This window comes from Acinonyx jubatus, chromosome C1 (assembly GCF_027475565.1).
Source record: "Acinonyx jubatus isolate Ajub_Pintada_27869175 chromosome C1, VMU_Ajub_asm_v1.0, whole genome shotgun sequence".
In the NCBI taxonomy this organism is placed as follows: Eukaryota; Metazoa; Chordata; class Mammalia; order Carnivora; family Felidae; genus Acinonyx; species Acinonyx jubatus.
Window position 1 is genome coordinate 122,804,057 of NC_069381.1, and position 25,585 is coordinate 122,829,641.

General features: G+C 38.1%; 1 protein-coding gene across 10 annotated transcripts in view; it reads right to left on the bottom strand.

Moving 5' to 3' along the window:
• The window catches only part of NCKAP5 (NCK associated protein 5), a 963,823-nt gene that overhangs the window by 765,397 nt on the left and 172,841 nt on the right, over nucleotides 1-25,585 (bottom strand). For 4 of the 10 annotated variants that reach the window (XM_053214925.1, XM_053214921.1, XM_053214927.1 and 1 more), the window contains exon 1: nucleotides 2,991-4,675. The exons of the other annotated variants lie outside the window; for them this stretch is intronic. In XM_053214925.1, the coding sequence (XP_053070900.1) occupies nucleotides 2,991-3,095 (105 nt within the window). In that variant the 5' untranslated portion in view covers nucleotides 3,096-4,675. Of the gene's footprint in view, nucleotides 1-2,990; nucleotides 4,676-25,585 lie in introns of those variants that run through there. 10 annotated transcript variants of the gene reach the window in all.

The window sequence follows — 25,585 nt, forward strand, 5'->3', positions numbered from 1 at the left end:
TTTCAAACCCATTATTCATATGTTAGAATTTATCATCTATTTCTAACTTACCTTAATAGTTGCCTGAAAAACAGCAATTGTTTCTGTTCATTAAATTGCTTTTTTGTTTATCTACAGTTGCAAATCAGTAAAAGGGACAGTATATGTTCATTTGTAGTGATATGACTACAGACTAAGAAATTAGTCACATATTGGGGAAACTGGGTGGCTGAGTCGTTTGAGCGTCCGACTTCAGCTCAGGTCATGATCTCACAGTCTCTGAGTTTGAGCCCCCCATTGGGCTCTGTGCTGACAGCTCAGAGCCTGGAGCCTGCTTCGGCTTCTGTGTGTCCTTCTCTCTCTGCCCCTCCCCCATTCAAGCTTTGTCTCTCTCTGTCAAAAATAAATAAACATTAAAGAAAGTAGGCACCTATGAATAGAAACTAAGAAATTAAGCTAATAATATTCAAATTTCTCTTTCAAGCTGCATTAAAAAAAGAATTTCTCTTGGGGGGCACAGGGTATGTATACTGAATAATATCATTTAAATGAAATTAGCCACTCTGCATGTTGTGATTACTATATATAAAGCACTGCCGGCTTACTTCAAAATCAGTATTTGGTATAGAATCATAGTTCAGCATACTACTGAAGATACTGATAAATATAATCTTTGTTGCCTGAATTAGGTCATCAGGGACTGGTCTTCAGAAGATGAAAAACACTTTGGAAACCTGTAACTGTGCTCTCAGCACCTTTGACACAGGCCTATCAATGGTACTCACATCAAACCACGTGATATTTACTAAACATTCATTTTCATCAACATCTGGCTATCAACGCTGTGGATTAAATCACATACTTATAAACTCAAGCCCTTCTTTGCCCAAGAAAAGGGTCTGTTCAGCATTTCAGATCTCGGCCTCTGTAGAAACTGAAGAGTTTTTCACATGGCTGAGATTTTTCAAAATAGTCACACCTATTATACCAATGAAGCCAAGTGTAAACATTTGTACATTCTACAAATGGTTCAAAATTTCAAGACTGTCTGGATAAACAGGTTATGTGGACCTACATACTTTCAGACATGTTTTCCTTTTCCCTAACTTTTGTTTAACAGGTCCAAATATTTTACCTAGAATTATAAAGACTTATTTGCACAACCCAACATACTCTTTCTATTCTGGTAACCAATCAAAAATGAAAACAGTGGGATATTACCTATCATATAGACAAAACATCTGGGAGAACAGTCACATATTTTTATCCAAAAGGCTTGAATTGAGCAAATATGTGGCATGATGCTTAGTTTTAGGGTATTATTTTCAGCTTGGGTGGAAACATTTTTGACAGCATAGACTTCCTCAGATGGTAAATGCAATTAAGTTTCCACTTGGATCTGAGAGAAAGGCCAAATAGTAATTTTCAAAAGAGCCTTTCATAGGGAGTTCAAAGAGAAAGGTGTCAATATATTTTCTCTGAGAAATATGACAAACAAGATATTTGCATCCATTGAACTGCACTGGGTCAGGAGACTGACCAATCCAAGGACACACAGACCAATCCAAGGAGGTATTAAGGCCATGAAAGCAACCCCAGATCATAGATCTACTGTATTCTCAAAGACGTAACAGTCGTTATTTGACAGCCAAGACATTTTGCAGATCAAATTAATCCAACTCTACGTCTCAGTTTTCAAAAACCATTTCATGATCACTTGTGTCAGTCTTGGTTAAAATACTGGATGCAGTACAGTTTTCTGCTAGCAACAAAATTTTCATTGAGTCTGGATTTGGTTCAAGCAATCCCAAAAGAAAAGGGTATTCTTTAAGGAAAGAGTCCAAAGCAAAAGGATCTCCAATTTTTCTTGGTATGCTTATTATATTGTAAAGTCATAATTAAGATGCTTTCTGTGAAGTCTAAAATTACCCATGTCCACAAAAACAAAACATAATGAAACAAAATAAAATGGCACTTGTCAATACAGTTCTTTATTTTGCCCCTCTCTAAATTCAAGGTCAATTGTTCAAAATGCCTGTATGAATATTAAAATTATGATTTCTTTCCCTTCTAGGATTTATTATGGCCAATTGGCTTTAGTCATTTTCCTGGGACAAATTTTCCAATGTCTTCATTATTATTCAACATCCACCATCCCATACTGTCACCACTGAGACATCCATTGCTCAGGAAGTTCTATCTAATGGAATAATTATGTCTAGAATGTCCTATATGATGATCTTCTAAACTTTGGTCCAAGTTACAACCTGTTTCTGCTTTTTGTTTCTTTTTTGGATTTTTCTGCTTGTGCAAATTATGATCAGAAGCTAAGAGGCCTTCATGTCAAAATGCTTTTTCTGCCACTTCTACCACCACCCGCCTCTGAAAAAAGAAAAGACAATATCAAATGAAAGCATAAAGTATCCTCAGTGAATAAGCTCTTGCACTTGAGAAACCAAGCTAATTTTTTTCTTTATGGAAAAGCAGAACATAAACTGTTTTTAATGTTTGAAAGCCTGACAATCAAATAGCTGCCAACTTAAGATTCGCAAGCATTAAGTTTTACATCAGCCATGGTTAGATGTAAATAAATTCACCTTAAGAATCAGTCAAGGCAAAAGCACATCATAACTTAACTTCCCCAATCACAGGAGCTGAGAGGAAGCTACAATGCATTACATCAAACAATATCCAAAAGGAAAACATTCAGGCTCTGTATCTACTGAGTGATGGTGTTCCATATCTTGTTGGATTCTCTGAACATTTATTGTTTTATGAGCAATAAAACCATTGCCTTGTAATCCCAAGTGAGGACCCACAGCAAGCAAAATGAAGGATGGAAACTTTGGCAGAGACTGGGACTTTCCTGTGAAATCTTTATTACTCCATTTGTGCTTCACTAATAGCACCCCACTGTTGCAAGGGTAGCAATGTACCCAACTGTAAGAGAACATTTCCTAGAATCACTCGAGGATAGAAGTAACAATCAACAAACAAGCTAAAACCCTTACCAGTGTACAGGACTTCCAGGAAAACTCTTCAAAGTCTCTGAGTTGGCAGATACCCATTTGCCTTCCTCTCTCCCTCTTCCTCCTGCCTAGACTCCCATCAGCCATAGTGTGACCTGAGATGACATTGAAGTGACCTTGAGAATGCAAGAGAATGACGGAACAGAAGATAAAGGAGTATAGGTCTCTGATAACATCTGGGAGTCACCACTATCAGTGGGAATGCTTCCTCCAGACCTCGTGTCCCATGGAAGAAAGGTAAATCCTTTCTTAAGTTATGATAGTTTAGATCTCTTACTTGCAGGTGTACCCACCAATTCCTAAATGATGTAACAGCTTTATTATAAGTGAATTTGAAGAAGGCTGCTGACTTCAAATCAGTAATACATTAGTCTTTAGTTATTCTTCCATTAGTGAGAATAGGTTGGATAAAACAAACACAACTTTTTTTTTAACGGATTCTTTTCAAGACAAGTACATATTTCCTACATATTTTGAACTAAAGTGGAATAAAAGTACCAGCCAATGTAGGTGTCAGTCCCATACACCTAACCACATTTCTCTCAGCAGCCATATAAATGTGCTTGCTAAAGTAACTGGGACAGTTGGATATATCATTAGTGTAATGAGATCTTTGTTTTTCAATTCCTGCACTGTCCAACCAGTTCCTTTTATTCACTACTCCAAAGCTATAAACTCAATTTCCAAGAAGCAACACAGGTAGCAAAGAGACCCCAGGTAAGAGTCGCTGCTGAGGTCAAGAATGCATCATATTTTGTACAAAAAAGGAACTTGACTTCCCTAGAGAGGTATGTGATAAGAAGAGAGATTCCATCTGACAAAGTGGTTCCCATGTGGCCTGCCTGGAGCCAGGGGAAATTGGATTAAATAGCTTCTGATGGCCTCATCCAGGATAAGATTTCAATGATCTTTATTAACTTCCATTAATCATTTAATCATCTTTCCATTTTGTAACTGAATTTATATCATTTTAAGATAATGGCTTCCAGGGTCTATAGAGCTAAAGCTACAATATGACCTCAAAGACTCCTCCCTCCCCTTGGTTGAATATCAAATGCTGCCACTGAGGATTGTTTTCCATTTGATGTGAAAGGAAAGATGTCCACAGAAACACTTATGCCATGGCCAAGGCAGAAAGGCAATGAAGCCTTAATCTTCATCCTTCAAAATAGGATGCTTCCTAACTATTCTACAGCTGGCTCAAGGACAAGTGTAAAATGTTTAGGATGGAAAGATAAATTTTAAAGTAATTACTTTTTAGATACCTTGTAGGAACAAAATCTTATGGACACTATTTCATTCAGGGAAAATAATAATAAACATCAAAAATAATATTCATGAGTTGCTAAGTGGGAAGAAGTATAAGGCAACTCAGTAAGTCCACTTAACAGCATTCTTCCGTGTAACGTGAAAAAAGTACAAAAATCCATTCATGAAGGCCCATTTTCTCCCCTTCCTATTTTTTTAAATCTTTTTATTTAGGAGTGATTCTAAAATTCTATTTCCATTTTTCATGCTGTACATAATAAATTATAGAAAGAAATGGTATTCCTTGAAATTTCTAACACTTCTCCTAAGACAAAAGTTAAACAGGATTTTCTCCCTTTTCCTTTGCTTAAATGAGTGTGTGAGTGTGCATGCCCTTTTTTCATCATTTCCTGTGTTCAGTTTTGTTTTTTTTTTTAATTTTTTTTTTTTTAACGTTTATTTATTTTTGAGACAGAGAGAGACAGAGCATGAACGGGGGAGGGTCAGAGAGAGAGAGGGAGGCACAGAATCTGAAACAGGCTCCAGGCTCTGAGCTGTCAGCACAGAGCCCGACGCGGGGCTTGAACTCACGAACCGCGAGATCATGACCTGAGCCGAAGTCAGAGGCTTAACCGACTGAGCCACCCAGGCGCCCCCTGTGTTCAGTTTTGATATCGGGCCTCTGTCCCCTCACATTGCAGCCAATAAATCTGTTATGAGTTTGGCTGATATATGCAGCCATGTCTGATGGCTACATTATGAATTCTGAGTTCCATGAGTATCAACAAAAATTAGTTGAGTTGAAGCTAAACAAAGAGTTAAAAAGAAACTGTTGAGTTTAGAATGGACCTGCCCATCATCACTGGATGAGGTACTGATGGGTACTAGCTAGACTCACATATGCTGGATTAGTGAAAATTTACTAGCTCCCGGAAGAAAGGTGGCTAGTATTAATTATATGGTATTAATCACAATAAAAACAATATCTCTCCAATTTAAAAACATGAAGAATGTTATGTATTAGGCATCTAGATGTTTCAGATGTGCAGAGCCAGGGAAATTCTGAAGGGCCACTATAACTTCTTGGTGGCCATGGGATCAAAGCAGATGAAGTATGGAATGGGAGGTGGGTCACTGCCTGTCCACACAGCACACATACCTTCTAAATCTACAATGTGACACCAAGGCCTCAAGATTCTGAGTGTTACCATTGTTGAATCTACCATGGAGAGAAAATAAACCCACAACAATCTTTGGGTTGTTGTTGCTATTTACTCCTCCATAAAATTTGTGAATAAATAACTCCTGGGTATAGCAAGACCATAAGCGGAGGGATTGAGGGTGTTACAAGGAGGCTGATAAAGAATCTCAGGATTTGAGAACAGGTACAAACTATTTAGATGGTCAGTTCATCAGTGCTGTTGAAATGGGGAAACTATCAGCTAGCCTATAGAGAATTTCATCTACACACAGACATTGAATTAGAAAATCCTTAAAATGGGGGCACCTGGGTGGCTCAGTCGGTTAAGCATCCGACTTCAGCTCAGGTCATGATCTCACGATTCATAAGTTCAAGCCCTGCATCAGGCTCTGTGCTGATAGTTCAGAGCCTGGAGTGTGCCTCAGATTCTGTATTTCCCTTTCTCTCTCTGCCCTCCTCCCACTCATGCTATCTCTATCTCTCATAAATAAACAAACTTAAAAAAAAAATCCTTAAAATGGCTTCCTACAACCACAATAAACTTCCCTACAGGAGACAAAAGTCACTCCCTGCCTTGGGAAATCCACATATACATATATCCCATTTTGGGGGTCTTACAGTCTGCCCCAGCTTTGCTAGAACTTTCTGTCATCTTGTGTCCTTTCCTCTCTAGTGCTAAGCTCATCAAAAGAAGAACTAACACAAAGTCCTGGTCAATAACAGGTGTAGCACCTGACATTTTCTTACCATTTTTCCTCACAAAGCCAGACTTAATGTACATTTGTACATTTCTCCCATACTTGAGATGTGAGCCTAAGCAAAGCCCAAGGAGTTATGGACTAACAATTTGTCTCTTTGGCTTATATGAGTACATTTCTATAGGGTTCCTCTGGGGCCTAGCATCGGAGGAGCCAGGGGCCAGTTAGACCAGGCCTCCTGCTCATCAAATCTTCAAACAGACTTCTGGTGTTATCTCCAAGTGAAATTATACCCATGGATCGAGAGATATACTAAAGATTGAAGGAAGACCACATGGAGGATTGTACTTAAGTAGGTTAATGGAAAAAATTTAAACACCACACAGTTTTCCTTTTTGACAGTTCTGAATTTTTTTTATATATAAGCATCTTCAAAAAACTGAAATGTCCCAGACTCTGTTGATCTCCTAAAGTCTTACAGAGGTATTCAAATATATAATAATGAATATCTAATATATATTCAGGACTGTGAAGCTTCCTCACATTAGGCAGCACTCGTAGATGAAATATTACTCAAATATGCATAAATCCTTACAGAGTAAAAGTAATTTGGCTTCAAATATTGACTTCAGTATATGTTTGATCATTTAAAATGCTTATAAAGTACATAAAGTAGAAGAAAAGGAATTGGTAATTCTACCAATTAGGAGACTTCAGTATATGTTTGATCATTTAAAATGCTTATAAAGTACATAAAGTAGAAGAAAAGGAATTGGTAATTCTACCAATTAGGAGGTAGAAAAAGTGTGCTATTTTTAACTAATGTTTAGTCGTATGGTTTGAGATTGTATTCTGTCTCCATGGATAGATAAGGAAGAGCCTGCTAACTACACTTTCCCCTTTTTGGCCTTACCTAAATAACAGGGAAATTAGCTCCCACACATTTATCATCTAATATGGTTTCATTCCTAGTTATCCTCTTGGATATTAAGCAAAAGTTCCAAACTGCTCATTTACTGAGCTGACTCACAGGTAGGGCTGAAAGAGATCCATAAAGGAATTACGGCATTGCCAGAGGTATACTTACAGCTACCTGACTTTAGGATTAATGGCAGAACAAATCTTAAGAGAAAGACCAAGATATTTTAATCTTGTGCATATTACCTATTTTAGCAACATATTCTCACACTGTTTTTGCTGTGAATATCTAATTATTACTAAGTATCAAAGGGAGTTCAGAAATATCCACCAATATAATTCATATTACAACTTCAAATGAAATTAAAATTTAATTTACACTTTTTACAATAAAATAATTGTAGCTCATTTACTAAAATAACACTTAATATGAGCAGATGCATATGATTATAAAAGCATGAAAGAAAAGCCATTTAACTTTTAACTAGAATTGTCATATATAAACTATAAACTATAACAGAAAATAATTTTACTTTTTCCTTTAACCAACAGAAATAGCATCCCAATAAATTTATAATAGCTAAGAAATTCAATCTTGAGAAAAGATTTACATTTTTAAAAGGCCTGCCTTGTAGATATTTTTCTACTTAAAATATTGCCTTTACAAGATAGCTAATATTTAATACCTCAATAAGATTTCAAAATTTCAAAATTAAGCCAAAATATAGAATTTACAGTATTTAAGCTAATTAGTACATATCATTTTTAGAGAAGAAAAGCTACTTCTTCTGATATAGTAAAATAATACCTATTAAAAACTCTTTTTCCAAGTTGAGTTTAAAAAAAAAGGGGGGGTACCTAACAAGGGAATAGAAGACACAGCACAGGGAATGTCATCAATGGTATTGTAATAGTGTTGCAAGATGACAGATGGTAGCTACCCTTGCAGTGAGCACAGCATAAGCATAGAGAAGTTGAATCGTTATGTTGTACAGGTGAAGATAATGTAACATTGTAGGCCAACCATAGGAGAGAAAGAAAGAAGAAGGAAGGAAGGAAGGAAGGAAGGAAGGAAGGAAGGAAGGAAGGAAGGAAGGAAGGAAGGAAGGAAAGAAAGAAAGAAAGAAAGAAAGAAAGAAAGAAAGAAAGAAAGAAAGAAAGAGGGAAAGAATTAATTAAAATAGGGAACGTAAGTGACTCTTTTGATAGTCCAGAGGAAACTAAAGGGTGTTCTTTCTGGATAAGCAGCACGAAGCACTAAATTTTATTGCAGCCAAACGGAAACGGGACGGGGTCCAGTGAATGAAGAGTGGCAGGAGAAGGAGTCTAGTCTTTGGCAATCTTCATACTGTGCACATTTGGAGGGAAAACCTCCAAATGTGAACATTAGTTATCTTTGGAAGGTGAAAATATGGAAAACTCTTCCCATTTACCTACATTTCCTTGTATTTTATCAGGTGTCTAAATTGAATGGAAATTATCTTTTTTTCCTAGATGTTCTATTTCATTCTTTGTCAAATCTCCTTGGTCTTTTTAATAGTTTTTTGGGGGGTTTTACTTATATTTTCATGCCTCTTTATTTTAAACAAATTGCATTAGGAAGGATAAAGCTAGAGTTTCAACAATACAATACAAAGACTTAAAGAACTAGGAGGTTTATAGCGATCTCATCTGGTTTCTGTGTGAATGGTCCAGGTCTCTCTGTGCCCATTCAGAGACCCAGGCCCACCCAAGCCATTGCATCTCAATCCCCTGGGACACCATCAACAAGTGCCTGGTAAAGCCAGGTTGTTGCCCATCTATGCTCCAGCCAGGACTGAAGAACTAAGAGTGAATAGTGATACACATCACTTCCACTCACATTGTATGTATGGAATCCTCCTTACATGGCCACACCTGATTGCACAGCCAACTGAGAATGTAGCCAAGCAAGGTAGCCACATACCCTCCCCTCCATTTGTATTCCTATTAAATTGGTGACAATCAATTTTATGGATCACTGGCCATCTCAGCCACAACATGAAACATATAAAGATTTTATATTATGTGCCTCATGTACCCAGTGTCAAAGTCTCTACAGGTCTGATTCTGCTGTCTACTATTTCTTCTGATTTTCATGTGTCACATTCTATTTCCCTTTGTGTTTTGTGATTTTTGACTAGGAGTTCATGTTCTATGGAATATTATCTATGGGAATGTTTTGAGGCCCATGTTGAAGTTACATTCTTCCAGGGAAGGAATATATTTGCTTTTGCCTACCTGATTTGTAACTAAATTATTAATTTAGGTTCTGGTTAGTCCTCACAGGCAAATGTCCTGTCAATATCTTATGGGCAGTGGACCTAACTAACACCAGCCCTCACCTCTTAAGATTGCAGCTTTGGGAGGACACAACTTGAGTGGGCCCTGTGCTTATCTGCAGATCACATCAGACTATGAAGCCATGAGAATGGAAGCCAATGGATTGCCAGACACCCTCAAATGTTGTGGTGCCCACTTACTTCCCAAATTCGAATTATTACTTAACTTTTGGCCTCTCCCAATTCCTTGCTTTTGTACCAGCTTTGCAATACATTTAAAATTATGGGTCTTTTCTTGTTTGTTTTACATTTTGATCAGGACTTTAGTTTTCCTTTCAGAAAGATTATCTGGGGTTTCCAGTCTAAGGTACCATCAGAGATAGACGTACCAAATATCATTTTATATGACATACTTACATATATGCACATACATATCTATATGTGTATATATATATATTCTATTTTATACATATATATATGATTAATAAATGACTTAAGGGAGATCATCAAGAGAACATAAGAGTTGCAATCAGAAGCCTAGAGCTTCCCTCCTTAGTCTTGCCTGTTTTGTCATTTCTTCATCCCTACAATGGGAAGAGCAATAGCTATCTTACCCATTTCTATGAGATATAATGATGATCAGATGATAAGAACTTTGCAAAGTCTCCAAACGATACTGCCAGTTGGAATTTGGACCAAGAACCTTACAAGTTTAAAAACATCCATATGTCAATAGGTACAGAAGTGTTAAAAAGCAATGATTTACAAAGTCTTTTTCTTGATATCTTCCACAGCCTCTGCCCCTGCTGAGTTGGCCCTCCAGTTATTGGCTTCACCTGTGAACAGTTCACTGCCACTGCTGACTTCATCGAATATCTTCTTTGTACTTCCATCTGCATTTTATGTGAACTCTGGAGCGATTAGTTGCTAGTATCAACAGTGGTGCACAGTCTAGGAACATTTATTGCTCCCCTGCTTGGCTTAATGTTTCTGACTTGGTACCATAATATTATTAATAGTCACAGGGCACAATAAAAGAAAATTAAGTGTTTATTTTGTTTAGGATTTAGCCACTTTACCTACAGCCTTTTTCCATTACATTTGCACATAAATGAGCATACACTACATTTTTGAGATGCAAATCAGGTTTTAACTTTGCTAATCATATAGTTTCCTTTCTGGGAGTCTTCCAGGCTGGCTTCAGTGTTACTCCTGATGCATGTATATTGTAGCAAATGAAGAAATGGCCATGTGGTAGATGTTTGCCCATTTGTGATTCATTAATAGTTGTTTTTGCAGAGCAACTATACTTTAAAATCCAATGGTACTCCACATATTCCTTTGCAATTCCAGGAGTGTATGTATTAAATTCCATTGTGAAGTCAATTGTTCAACTGAAGATCATTTTCTAATAAATAATTAGAAACAATTGCCTTGAAATATGGAATCAAAGACCTGAAAACTACTTCAAGTAAAATATACTGGAACCAAGTTTCAGCATTTAAAGGGTCCTCACTTTTCAGCATGAGAAAAAGCCCAAAGATCTGAGACATTTAAGTGGGCATCCAAGGTCAACAAAATGAGTTTACTCTACATTTTCTGCCTTCCCTACCACCTCCTACCTAGTGTTCTTCTAAATGAATTGTTTGTTCTGCCTTGAAAAGATAAATTAATATTTTACATGGCAAGAACTCTTTTATTCCTTGGTGGGATATTTCTAACTTGATTTATATGATGGTGTTTAAATGTTTAAAAGCTTTTGTAAGGCAGGGTTTCAATCGATTAAAGAATTCAGGTTCCCTTGAGGTCCCTGCATCAGGTATTATCTCAGAAGGGCTCACTTCTAAAGATTTACAATCCAATCTCCTCTTCCTGTTAACCATATATTCTGGTGAGAATCCCATTGGACCGAACGTGGGGATTTCAACCCAGCACTGTCACACAGAGTGACTGCAAACAGCACTGTTGAGCCTTCATTTCCCAATGCCCCATCAATGGGCTCTGGGTCATACCAGATTTGGGTCTGCTCACTTGGCAATTTGTATGAAACTTCTAGGAGTTCTGAGAATATGAAAACACAGGTTATTGTAAGCAGAAAGGCAGAAAATCAGTATTCTGGGAGAATCTGCATAAAATGAACTAACGTTAAATCCAAGGTAACTCTGAAAAATGTGAATAAACTTTTGCATAATACTTTGCAGTTTAGAAGACTTTTGTTTTTAAATATTCCATTTCATCTTTACTACAAAGGTAGGCATATTATGATGATGGGGATTTTTTTGGTGAAGAAACACAGTCACAGAAATGTGGGGAGATGGACTCAGGTCTATTGATTGGCTCCAGATCCAGACTGTTCCTTCTTCACATTTCTTGGGCAGGAAACACTGGCTCCAAACTAAGCTGTCTTCCCTACAGACTTCAATGCACCTTCATTACCTTCCTCCATGGCATCTTCTCATTACACTTCATTACACCAAAGGCCCTTGTCTCATTGCCTTGGTTTTGAAATCCTGTAAAAAAACAGCCACTACCCCATCTCTGACATCTCCTCCTCCAAAAGTGACCAAGAACAACATAACACAAAGTGTTTTTGAGGACTCTCTTTGGTAGGATATTTGATTTTACCATAGTTTTACCTAGCAAAACCACTGTAAAATCATGTAACTCCCTTCTAATCCATCATTTGTATTCATTTTTTTATTATTTTATGCCTTGTTTTCAATAAGAAGTTATTTTCATTGCATTGATAGTCTCTCACTGTAAGTGCATCTTTTCCCCTCTTGTCTAAGTACTAGAAGAGTCGTAGTTATTAAATTTCCCCCAAAGCTTTACATTCTCCCCAGCCAATGATACTCATCCTTAAAAGGACAAGATAGCAAAAATCCCTTTGTGAAACACTCCTGTCTACTTGACCAGCCTTATGCCTTGCTAATGAACCCTCATCCCTAAAAAGAAAAAAAAAAAAAAAAGCATTTCTCTCTAGTTAGCTAGTTATTTCAAATTTGGTCTGACTTTGCAAGGAACCTAGGGTTAGCCATCAGCGGGTTTTAAAATCAGGGAAAGTGAAAAGCCAGGAGAGGGTGGAGTGCCTGGGTGACTCAACTGGTTAAGTATCAGACTCATGATTTCAGCTCAGGTTGAGATCTCATGGTTCTTGAGATTGAGCCCTGAGTCGGGTTCCGTACAGACAGGGCAGAGCCTGCTTGGATTCTCTCTCTCTCTCGCTCTCTCTCAAAATAAATAAGTAAATAAACTTTTTTTAAGTGGTTTTATTAAAAAAAAAAAAAGCTGGGAGGGAGAGGGAAGCAACCAGGCAGGGTGAGACTCAAGTTGTTTATTGCAGGGTAAATGTTCAGAAAGATGCCACCTTTGATGATCCTGATGGTGTTTTATCTGAACTCCTGATGTTTCAGTTGTACAAAAGATGCGCCTTCCTCTAATGTTTTTCCATCATACTAAGGTCTGGGTAGGGCCAGAGAATTCACATTTCTAAGAAGTTCCAAGGGGATGCTGATGATGTTACTCTGAGGACACACTTGAAAACTACTGGTCTATATAAGACAGTATATAAAGTTTCTAATTGTGCACATTTTAAAATCTGGGCTCAGTTTATTCTTCCAGCCTTACTTTGTAGAATTTGTCCAGTGAAATTTACTTTCCTGCCATGCTAAAACTGCCAACCGTGCTCAGTCCCTGCCTGCTCTCAGAATTGTCCCTCCTTGTATACGCTGCTGGAAGAGCGCTTATATCCAAGTTCTCTTTCTCTATTGACAAACAACCACTAGAAAAATGCCAAACTCAAGCATGTATCTAGACCATGTAAGTAATAAAAATGCATAAAACACAAGAAGGACAACATAAACAGGGTTCTTTAAAGGAACAGCTTCTACCTAGCCCCTGTCTATTGTCTTCCAGAGGCCCATGCCAAATCTTAAGGCCAAAATTCCAGATTTTTTAAGCCAAATCTCCAGATTCTTGGATACAGATAATGGATTTAAAAAAAATTTAAACCATGAAATCGCATGCTGTCTGAATTCAGCCAAGGCCCATAAATTTCCAGTATATAGTTGCAACTTGGTCTTCTCAAAACTAAGTCCAGTATCTGATCCTTGATGCAACTTTCCTGACATGCTTGCCCAACAATATACTTATTGTGCACATATACATGTACAGGCTAAGTTGTACTATCATTTCTGCGCCAATGGCACTTTGCTAAAATTTGTATGTAAGTATTTGTTTTCTTTTTTAAATATGGGTGACATAGTACAGGTGACATACAATGTTGCTGTATTAGTGTCAGGTGCACAACATAGTGATTTGACAACTCCATACATTAAGCTACACTCACGACAATCAGGGCAGTCATGATACAATCCCACTACAGTATTATTGACTGTGTTCACCATGCAGCACCTTTCATCCGGTGACTTATCCATTCTAAAAGTTAACACTTCTTAGTCCCCTTCACCCATTTTGCCTATCTCTCCAACAACCCACCGCCCTCTCTACCACCATTTTATCCTCTGTATTTATGATTCTGTTCCTGTATTTTGTTTGTTTCGTTAGATTGCACACACCGAAAGCATTTGTTTCACTATTTACATAAGTATTATCCCCACTACAAAGTAAAAAGCTCAATGGCAAAAACTAGGTCTTATGCTTCTTCTAGTCTTCTTTCCAAATGTAGGGCACCCAACAAATATTTATTGAAGGAAAGAAGGAAGACCCATTAGGTGAATGAACGAAAGTAAACTCTCCCTTTATGATGTGGCATAAAGTATTTTTTTTCCACATATCATAACTGCCCTTTGTTTGGACTTGCTCAGTGACATGCTATATTTCCCACAATGAAATGTCCATATTTCAGCCATGCTTTCAACAGATGTACAGAAAATGTTGGTCCAAGTAATCTAATATAAACACTGGAAGTATTTGAATCGAGCGGTATTATCTTGGCCTGTCTTTCAAGAGGGAAATGATGGGTGTGATTCATGACAATGACTAAAAGCATCAGTATTCCCTTATCATAACTCCAGGTAATCTTTCACATGCATGCAATTAATCTCAGCATTTAGAAATAGGAAGATTTATGCATCAACCCAAGAGCCAGCTGTCTCCCACCTATTTAATCCAAAGCAAAAAATAAAAAAGAAAAACAAAAACAATTCTATACTGTGTCTAACAGAGAGGAAGTCCAGCCAAAAATTCTTCTGTATCCTCCATCCATACCTTTCTTTTACTTCTAGAGTTTTCCAGACTCATAAGCCTGTGTGTGATTTGAAAGCTGTCAAATACAAACCTAAAATGGAATTTAACCAGAAGGTTTCTTCAGCCCTAAAAGTCTTCCCTAATGAGGCAATGGTATCGTCAATGGTGCCCTTCGATTCAAACTTTCAGTGTAAATAGAACTCCTTGTAGATTGGACTGCAAAGTCAGGTATCCCTTTCATTTTTTAATAAGCATTAAAGATAATTGTGATTTTCTTTAATTATGAAATATAACTTCATAATTTGTAAGGCTTCTTATTAACAGGGTTCATTCAATTCCAATCAGGTGGCCCTCACAATGAAGTATAATGAAAGCTGCCTGTTCTGCTGACAGCATTCTTCAGCTTCCAGAGCCTTTATCAATGGCGGATAAGCCATCAAGCAGCACGTGATAGCCCTATATACTGCCTTCTGTGCCTTTACATTTTAGTAGAGAAGCTAATCTGCACACTTTTAATTTATTCTTCATACATTCTTCCCCTAGAGTCAATGATATTAATCAGTATAAAAGAAAAAGAAATTAACAGGTAAAATTATATTTTAAAATGTTTAAATGGAGCGATCCATCTTTAGTTGTTTTCCATTCATATTGAATATGCTTCGTGCTCTCATATAGTACATTGATTTTTATATTATGAATTAATATTTTCTTCAGGAAAATACATCTGATTTCCCATATCCTCCAATATAAAATACCTAAATCAATAAGGTAGTTGCTGATGATGCTGTTATAATTACCTCTTCTCTTTCTGAACACTTTCGCATTATGAGCTAGATGTGAGATTGGAATTCATGCCATGGTGCCCTGTGTAAAGTCACCCAAGCTAACCACAACAAAATCTACCCAGTCTCACTCTATGCCCCCTTTCCTTCCTTCACTTCCTCTTTTGTGGGTGAGCTTCAACACTCTTTCCCAAAGCATACTTTTAATCATGATTTGTCTCTCATGGAGAAAACCTAAGGTTGGTTGAAACTAGCCTGGGATCCATTAAACACTTTTCCAAAGCTGTTGAGCAATATGACCCTAATTTTACTTTCTTAGAAGAGAAAAATGGAGGGGCGCCTGGGTGGCTCAGTCGGTTGAGCGTCCGACTTCAGCTCAGGTCATGATCTCACAGCTCATGAGTTCGAGCCCCATGTCAGGCTCTGTGCTGACAGCTTGGAGCCTGGAGCCTGCTTCGGATTCTGCATCTCCCTCTCTCTCTACCCCTAACTCACTCGCATTCTGTCTCCGTCTCTCTCAAAAATAAATAAACATTAAAAAAAAAAAAGAAGAGAAAAATGGAGAAGAGAGCATTGCCCTTCATTCCAGGTATCCTGACTTAGCGGCCTGATTAGCTGGCTACTACTGCTATAGGTTCAAGGTCAATGGACTCTGACCATTTCCTTTAGCATACAATTGGAGAGTTGTACCTTCTCCTTTTGAAAAAATCTTGGCTGATTTATTTCAGCTTGGAAATTCTGCTCTAGAAAGACCAAGCTGCTTTTGGTACTCTAACTTTTACACATCTTCCACTTCATAACTGAGTTTTACATGACATTTTCATGGCAGTGTTTTCCATAAACACTCTCCTGTTATTCAGGTTCATGCAGATTCATAGTATAGCTTTAAGAGAGAGAGGAGACATAGACCTCTGCAAAAAGAACCAGATCTTCACAGTCTGGCTTCAAACTCATTTTCTCTTTCCGGTCCATCACAAAGAATCTCCCCAGCTCCAATCATGCCAGCAAACACCCTGCACTTTATTCATACCAGTAGCTATATTTGCACCACAACATATATCCCCAATGCATATTTCTGACATATTTCCTTGTATTTTTTTTTTCTGAGACCTTATTGGATAATGAACTCCATAAGGGCAATGACCTTTACTTGAAAATTTCCTTCAACAGATGTAAGCACAACCTTAGATCTGGAGGCAGCAACTCCACCATTTGTTAGTACTGGCACCTTGAGCCTTTCTATCAATCTCTTAGAGGCTTGATTTCTTATCATTAAATGGAGATAACCATGCCACTTTCCCTGTCACCTCAAAAGGCAGCACTGTGGCTGAAGATCATATAAATTATAGTGTGCCAGAACACTGTAAACTGCCAAGGGCATACAGATGCTGTAACAATTATACTGAATAAATACTGCTGACACATAAACCAGGAAATATTTAAGATAAGACAAACAGAACAGAGGTTTCACTGCTATAAATATAAATATGAATATTAACATAAATATAAATATGGTTTCACTATAGCCAACTAAAATGCATTTTTAAGCATTGTGCATTTTTTTAAATTAATTAATTTATTCATTTAATTAGAGAGAGTGCATGAACAGGGCAGAGGGGCAGAGAGAGAGAATCTTAAGCAGGTTCCATGCAGTATGGAGCCCAACATGGGGCTTGATCCTACAACCCTTGGATCATGGCCTACGCTGAAATCAAGAGTTGGACATTCAACCCTTTGAGCCACCCAGGTGCTCCTAAAATGCATTTTAAGTTGTTATTTCTCTTATATTCTTCTGAAGAAGCTGGAGTCTTAAACACAAAAGTGTAAGGATTACGAGGCACTAGAAATGTGTAAAGTACACTTGGCATAAGATTTTGTTGAGGCATGCCGAGGGCTGCAGCCAACTGGAGAATCCACGTCTTGTCTAAAGTAGGAGCCAGCACTGCGTTCAATTAATTATACCATGCAGAAAGGTAGGCCAAACATTTCAAGAGAAGTGGCAATCCATATTTTTATAAGCAAAATATCTAGATTTTTAAATTGTTGGCTTTAAATTCAATTCTTAAAATAAGTTTAAAATAAATGTAAAATGTAAAATACAAATACATATCCATTAGTGGATATGTCTCATGGTTCACAAGAATTTGCAACCTCTAATACAAGGTTTTCAACAACTAAGTTTGTATGAATAATCAACAAATGTTCATGAGCCCCAGTGAGAACTAATTTTGAACCAAGTTTTTTTTTTTAAATATCCAAAACAAGTATAAGGCATGGTCTTTGTTTTCAAAGCAGAGGAACTATTAATTATTAAGTGCCTATCATCTATTCAGTTACTTTGCATAGGTAATCAATTCACATTAATGTAATCCTTAAGGTGATTACTCTCATACTCACTTTATGGATTATGTAAGCAACGGAGACTATGGCATAACTAGTAAGTGATGGAATAAGAATTTTAACTCAGTTCTGGCTATTGCTAAAATTCATGTTTCTCTGCCAGGGAAAGGAATGGAATCAAATATTGAAGATCTAAAGAATCATTGAAGCTTAAGCTGGGTGGAGGGGGGACACTGTAATACAACTTCAGAGAAAGGAACACTGGTGAGGAATATGTCACTCTGAAAGACTTGGTGGAGGATGTTGGCCTTGGGTTAGTTAAGATTTAGATAAATTGAGAAGTAGAAGAGAGCATGAATGAAAGCTTGTGTAGGAGTGACTTACCCGGTCCTAATAACTTCTCTCTCCCTAAAAAAACAAAAACAAAACAAAACAAAAAACTCCATTTAAGGAATATCTATTGATTTCGCTTGCCTCAGTGTTCCTTCATCTTTTGGTAATAGTACCTTTTTGCTGTCTTTCTTTTGGAAACTATCCAGCCATTATTTTGTCCTGGAGCGTCACTAATGTGGTCACTAGAGTCACCTGCACAAAAGCATACTTGGACATGCCATACCTAGATGTGAAAGGAAGTTAAGCCCACAGAGGCAATACAAGACTACTGGTGCCCCCTCAATTCCTTGGGTATACAGTTATGCTCTTCAGAAGGTACCAGATAGACTGAGTACTAGTTGCCCATAGCAGTGGCCAATTCAGTATTTGCATCATCTTGCCCTCCTTCTCAGAATCACTCTTGCTCTTTCCCTCTTCTTGTTTCCTACAATCACTTCCCAAATGAACTACCTGTTCCAAGTCCTTGACTTATGGCTCTGCCTTGGGGGAAACCCTAAAACAGTTCTTCATGCTGAGATTCCCAAACTGCCCTTTATCCATCTTTCTCAAGGCAAGATTATTCAGCTTTTATTTTGATACTGATCTCTCCTCTACTTTTCTAATAACTTCCTTGCTTCACATATATCAGCTAGCATGGATTTCTGTTTCTTACCACCAAAGAGCCCCAAGTGATTTATAGCTTCATTTCAAGTGGACCCATATTACACCACTGGATAATAGAAGGAAAGTTAAACATACATACAAATATAGATGTCTTGCTGAAGATCTGTGTGGTTGTTGCTTTAGATGGTGAGAAACTCTGAAACATCAGATAATATTATTAAGTGGCTCTTAAAAAGCTAACATTACAGGTGGACTGTACAATCATCTGGCGGGGAGTGATTCATGGTGTTTCTGCCAATGTCCACACCTCGCATGATAAAGTGCTGAAATCCAACACTTCCTTGATAACTGCCAGGTCATTTAAAACTGAGATACCATATGGTTATATACCTTTTCTATTAGTTCACCTATAACCTCTCTGAAATCATTACCTTTTGTTGTTTCTCTCCTAAGCACTACTCCTGTGATAGAGTAATCCTTGGAGGAAAATATAAATTATTTCCTACTTCTCCAGGTGAGGAACTAGAGAAGAGATGCAAGATTCAAACTCATATCTTTTGGTTTTTTAAGCTACTGTTGACCCACTAAATCATACAGCTTTCCATTGCCACTTCAATTAAATGGGTTAGATTCCTACTAAGGCCAAGTGTATCTCTCATCTACCTACCTCCCTACCTACCTACCTACCTACCTATAATCTTCCTCCCTTCCTTCTGTCCATCCGTCCATGTTTCCTTCCTTCCAATCATCTATTGTTCTAATTTACTAAGTGACTCCAAATACAAGTATAGCCCTGAAGAGTGGCCAGTTTTCAAAAATCTGCATCTGAAATTACAAAGAGAAAACCCACATTATTATAGTGCATCTGGTACTTGTTAATTCTTAATCTGTTGTATCTTTTACTGTCATTTCTCCAGATGTGAGAGTCTATCTCATAAGTTAATATTTTGCCTAAACTACACTAAAGAATTGTTGAAACCAAGTTGAAACTCCTTGGCCCCCCACTCTTTCTATACAGGAGCTGTCTATGTCTAGCTGACTAAATGCCAAGATCATAAAAATCCACTGACTAAGAAACTTGCAAATGAGTCCAAGATTCTCCCCAACTTCACGGGGATATGTGTGTTTTATATGCTGTTGGGTTTATAAAAGAAAAAAATGCCAAGAAAAATCCAGCATGTGCTAAAAATTAATAATTTTTTGAGAACTTTGTTAATATTCTACAAAGAAATGGTCCTTTTATCTCCTAAAATAGAATCCAGGACAATGGATTTGCTTTTGAACAATGAGTTCAAAAATAGAACTTGCCATTTGGAAAGTTTCTCAAGATTTTCTAGAACAGTGGTTTCTAAATGTAGCTCATCATTAGAATAACCCAAGGGGCTTTAATAAAAAAGATGATTCCAGGATCCCACCCTAAAACTACTGAAGCAGAATCTCTGGCAGGTAGGACCAAGTTTCCTGGTGATTCTGACATTCAGCTAGGATTGAAAACCAGAGCTAGAGTCTAGAGTCTGAACATTAAATATTGCCTTAGCAGTTAAAATTTTAGTGCCTGTGATTATAATTTTATTATATTAATTTCCTTTGGATTTATATTTTGTAAGAAAACCCTGGATGGGAAATCATTTGGCCATTATTGGTCCAAATTCTCCATTTTGAAAAGGCCCTTCAAGAAGTTGAAAGAGACCTTCAAACGGTAGGTTTGTCCTCCAGTATCCTGATCCTTTATTGCTGTATTTCTGTAGTTTTGTAAGAACTATACCTCTAAGGACTGAAGACAGGCCTGCAGCGAAGATGGGATGTTATTTCCATCCTGGCTGAATCATCAGGGTTGAGTCAGAAAGCTGGAAAGGACCAGGAGAGACCATCTGGCTTAGTCTCTGTCTTGATGTGGTTGTGATTTGCTTCTAGGAATTTCAAGGCAGGGAGAGTTCACTGCTGGTGTTTCAATGTCCCAATAGTGACTAAATCCTTACTTAGGGCCACTTTGTGCTGCTACCAAGCCAGCATTTCTTGATCTCCAGTGCAGGGATTTTTCTATCCCTCCCTGATTTAATCCTTAAAACCAAAGAGCTACACTTAAAATAACATGAGAGGGGGGTGCCTGGGTGGTTCAATCAGTTAAGTGACCAACTCTTGATTTCGGTTCTGATCATGATCTCCTAGTTCATGAGTTTGAGCCCCGTGTCGGGCTCTGCTTGGGATTCTCTCTCTCTGCCCCTCCCATGCTGGTGTGCTTGTGAGTGCTCTCTCTCTCTCTCTCTCAAAACAAATAAATAAACAAAATAAATTAACATGAGAGGATGGATTGTAATCTCAATAGGAGCACGGTATAATAAAGAGAACAGTAGATTGAGTGAAAAAAATGTAGACAGCAGTCCCAGTGTAGCCACTAACAGAATGTGCAAATCAGGCCAATCATTAGTGATCTCAGTTTTTAGTTTCTTCATCTGCAAAATGAAGAAATCAAACTGGTTTTGGGCTTTATGTGTTTGTCTATCATTCTATCATTCATTTATTTCCTTATGGATGTCTTTAATTGCCTTCAGTAAGTTTCAGTGAGCTGTGCACTGAGTAAAAGTAGGGAATAAGACAAACATGTTCTCTGATGACAAATAGCTATGGTCATAAGGAAAACATAAATAATAAACAAACAAATATGTAATTACATTAATATCATTTCTGTGGAGGAAAAGAAAGGTGTTGAAGCAGCCTAAAGGAACCATTCAGGCTGGAATCTCCCCTCCTCTAGACAGCACACCTGGCCCTCTAAATCACTGAAGTGTGGAAAGGCAGATGGCTGGTGTGTTCCAGGAACTCTCCAAATGGACCGGTTGACCCATTAGCATGGAACTAATCAATCCTATTAGATTTTGGCAGCTTCTAGATGACCATATTGGTGAGGAAGTATCTATGTTTGCTTGCACAACTATATAAACATCTTCCAAGAAAATCAATAGTGTCTCCAAACTTTAGAGGCTACACTGATTGGCCCCCATGACAGCATTATCACTGGCTAGGAACTAGTGACAAGGTCAAAGACATAAATTTTGGCCCGTTAGCTTTACTTAAAAAGGGTGTCTCACAGCCACAAAATAAACTGTTAACACTGGCTCTCCTCCCAAGCAAGAACTGAATATAAAGGAACCCAACAATATATGGATAGCTTGGTCAAGTTTATCACCAGTAATGGAAAACATCTTTTGTGGTATTTTCTTTGCTGAATATTGAAGTGAGGGCTTAGCCTAGTATCAATGAACTCTATTAACAGGCTACTACTTTATACTGGGGCAGTTTGTAACGTAACTTTCCAGAATGCCTTCAGGTCAGTTGCCACAAATTATGTAACAAATCTGTAAGGCAGATGGAACGATACATGATATCACCTGCCCATCAGAAAGAAGAAAACTATGGGGAAATGAATCACTTCCAAATCACGTAGCTAATTGGAAAACATGCACACATGTACATGTGTGGACATATGCATGCACATGTGTGTGCACACACTCAGACCACAAAACTGTGCCTCTACCAACGGACTGCCATGCAGACAGCGGTAGTCACAAAGTCATAAAAAGAACAGAGTACATGAAGGACAATACGTAACTAGATTACACAGAAGAAAACAGAGTACAGCTAGCCTTTGGGTGACCTGAAAATTTCCACTCCACTCTTTCTTAAGAAGCTGAGTTGCCAGTGAATATACTGGAAATGCCAACATAGGTAACTATCACATGCCTTGTTTCCTTGTTTGTTCTTAAAGAAAAAAGATGTTAAGTAAGACACCCCAGTTACTGGTTTAATTTCACCTGAAATATTTCACTATTATCATTGTTGTCAGCAGAAGCATCACTACCATTTTTATTATTCTTTTGAGAAGAAAACTCAAACTCCAACAATGTGAAGCTGGCCATTATTCTGTCACCTGAGGTACCATTTTTAACAATTCCTCATACTTTTACTTGCTATTTAAGCATGAAGCCCCAGGACACCTGGGTGGCTCAGTAGGTTTACTGTCCAACTTCAGCTCAGGTCATGACATCACAGTTCATGTGTTTGCACCCCACATCGGGCTCTGCGCTGACAGCCCATAGCCTGGAGCCCGTTTCAGATTCTGTGTCTCCCTCTCTCTCTGCCCCTCCCCTGCTCACGCTCTGTGTCTCTCTCTCAAAAATAAATAAACATTTAAAAAATTAAAGAGTGAAAGCTCCTATACATACAGTCTGAAACAGAACCGGAGACTACAGATGGGTTAGCATTCAGCACATGGGAATAAGAGAACTATGGTTCAGTCAGCTAAATTGACCTCATTAGGTTATCAGAAATTTTGATTCTATGACAGAGTAGTGAACTTTTAAAAATATCTTTTCCTCACAGCAATCATGCAAAAAGCCAACAGTATGATGTTGCTAAATAGGGTCAAGCATTATGAAGTGCTTCTTACTGTTTTTGTTCTGATAAAAACAATTAGTACTCTATTCCTGAGAATCACTGATGGACACCAGTTCATTCAATAGGTCATTGTGTTTCCTGTGATACAGTCTTCCCACGCTTTTGCACAAGGGCAGTCATTGGCTGGGGTCTTCTTTGGGGGAGACAAGCCCTTGAAGAAACAATAACTACAGATTTTCGGAACTGCACCCTGGAAAACACAGCCCAGCCTGCTGTGGGGGTAAAAGGCAGTGCCCAGTCCTGCATCTTTGAAAGCATGGCTTAAAAATAGCCCAGAGCACTTTCCTGTTTGGAGGACTCAGTAACAGCTGTTCATAGCCTGCATTTCTTTCATACTTCCCTCCCCACCACAAAGAAAATACAAAGTAGCACTGGCTATAGGAATGGACATTATTCAACATTAATGTGCCTTCAACAATAGCACAGGAAGAGTCATAGACACAATGAAGGGAAAATGGGGAAAACTCAGGAGGAGCAGAGAGAGCAGGGAAGAGATACTTTTAAATAATGAGAAATTTAAAATAAGTACGAAGGCAAGAAAGGACAGGATTTGAAAGGTTGCTTCTGAGAGGTGATACGGTGGTGTGAAAAGGGCACTGTGGGTGGAATTCTAAAAATCAAAGTGTTTGTTAGCTCTGTAGCTAACTAGCCATGTTTTCTTGGGCATGCCCCTAAGTATCTCCATGTCTCCTTCCTAAAATGGGCAGAGGACGGCAGAAACAGAGCCAGTCGTCTTCTAAAAATCCCCTCTAATTCTGAAAATGGTATGTGGTATGAATGTGGACTATAGACAGCAGAGACATTGGGAGAAACACTGGATTTACCCTGCAAAGAGGCCCCTACAGAAGGAGTTCAAACATGAAGCAAACTGAAGTATACCCAGATTCATGGCCACCTGTTTCTACCATCTTAGGAGGGCTGCTTGATGGACAGTGAGACAGTGGTTCTTATCCCCCATGCTATAGTGGCAACACCCAGGGAGCCGCATGGTCCGAGATCCACAAGCACAAAATCCCTTCCTGTCTTCCATGGTTCCTTGAAGTTTCTATCCCAGGGTTCACAAGGCCAAGATGGCAGAATGCATGTCCTTTGACTGGAGGCCATATAACAGGCGCTGAGCAGACAAAGAGCAGGTAGAGCATAACAGGTAAAGAACAGATGTGCTGGAGTCAAACAGACCTGCATTCAATTCTGCTGAGTACAGATCCATGACCTTTGCTAAATATGTTAATATTTCTCTGATTTTCAATTGCCATTTTCTTTTAATTTCTAAAAATTTAGATAGAAATGCAGTTATCAAAGTGCATGCCACAGGGTAAGCACTCAATATACATCACCTGTTATTATCTGTTATAATTATTTTCATGGAGTGTTTTCCTTACTTTCCTTGGAGAAATATCCTTTGGCTTTCTGAATCACCCTATCATCTTTGATGAAAACATAACAAAGGACCTTCTGGTACGGGATGGTCAAGTAGCAGTGGATCACATATTGACTAAAGCTTTACCAAGCAGGCAAAAATTAGTCTGTAAGTTCCTAAGATGACCTACTTAGTAAGTAAATCCAAACACTTAAAAGTTGGACTCCAATTTTGTAGATGGAGTTCCACTGGGCAACAAATGTAAAATTTTACAACCAGCATAGATTTGCCAAGCGTTTCCCTTATGTTCACTCCTTCCATCAAGAGAAAAGACACAGCAAGTCTCCATTTGGGCAGTTTCACAAAATAGGGTATTTCTTCTAGCTCTCCTGTGACTGGACTAGGCTGAGAAATCAGCCAGAAATAAATGTAAACTATAGGCCTATGTGCTTCTCTGAAGTTAAGACTCACTTTAATGTTAGTCTTTTCTGTAGACACAGGGATAGAACATCTGAAAAAGCCTCCATAGGACAAATCATCTTAACTGAGAGAAGAACCCTCCGAAAAACTAGCTAATATTCATGGAGACAAAACTGAAAAGTGGGTGACATAGGAGATCTTTCTTGGCAGAACTGGGAGAACAGACAATCCTCCCCCAGAAGGGCTCATGAGAGTTTCTGTATGAAAGGAAGGCTTTGATAGAACTGTATTTCCTAGTAATTTTTTTTTTTTACTTCTAACACACTGATATGGCCTTCTTACAACAAAATAGAATCATAGAATTGTAAGGTAGCAAGAAACGATATAGAATGTTTCCTTGAAACTCTTTATTTTATTTGCCCAAGTAATTAATTCCTTGTCTGTATTTTAAAGTGGATCCCAAATGACCTAAATCTCAGCCCAATAAAATCACATACAACATGTGGCTTTGTCATTATTTTTTATTTTTACTTTTTTGCTGGGCACCAAGTAAATCTGTCTAAATGTCTAAGTTCCTGGACACTGGAGCCTTCAACTAGAACATGGTGGCAGCGGTACGCCTAAGGACCTGCCAAAGCAAACAGAACACCA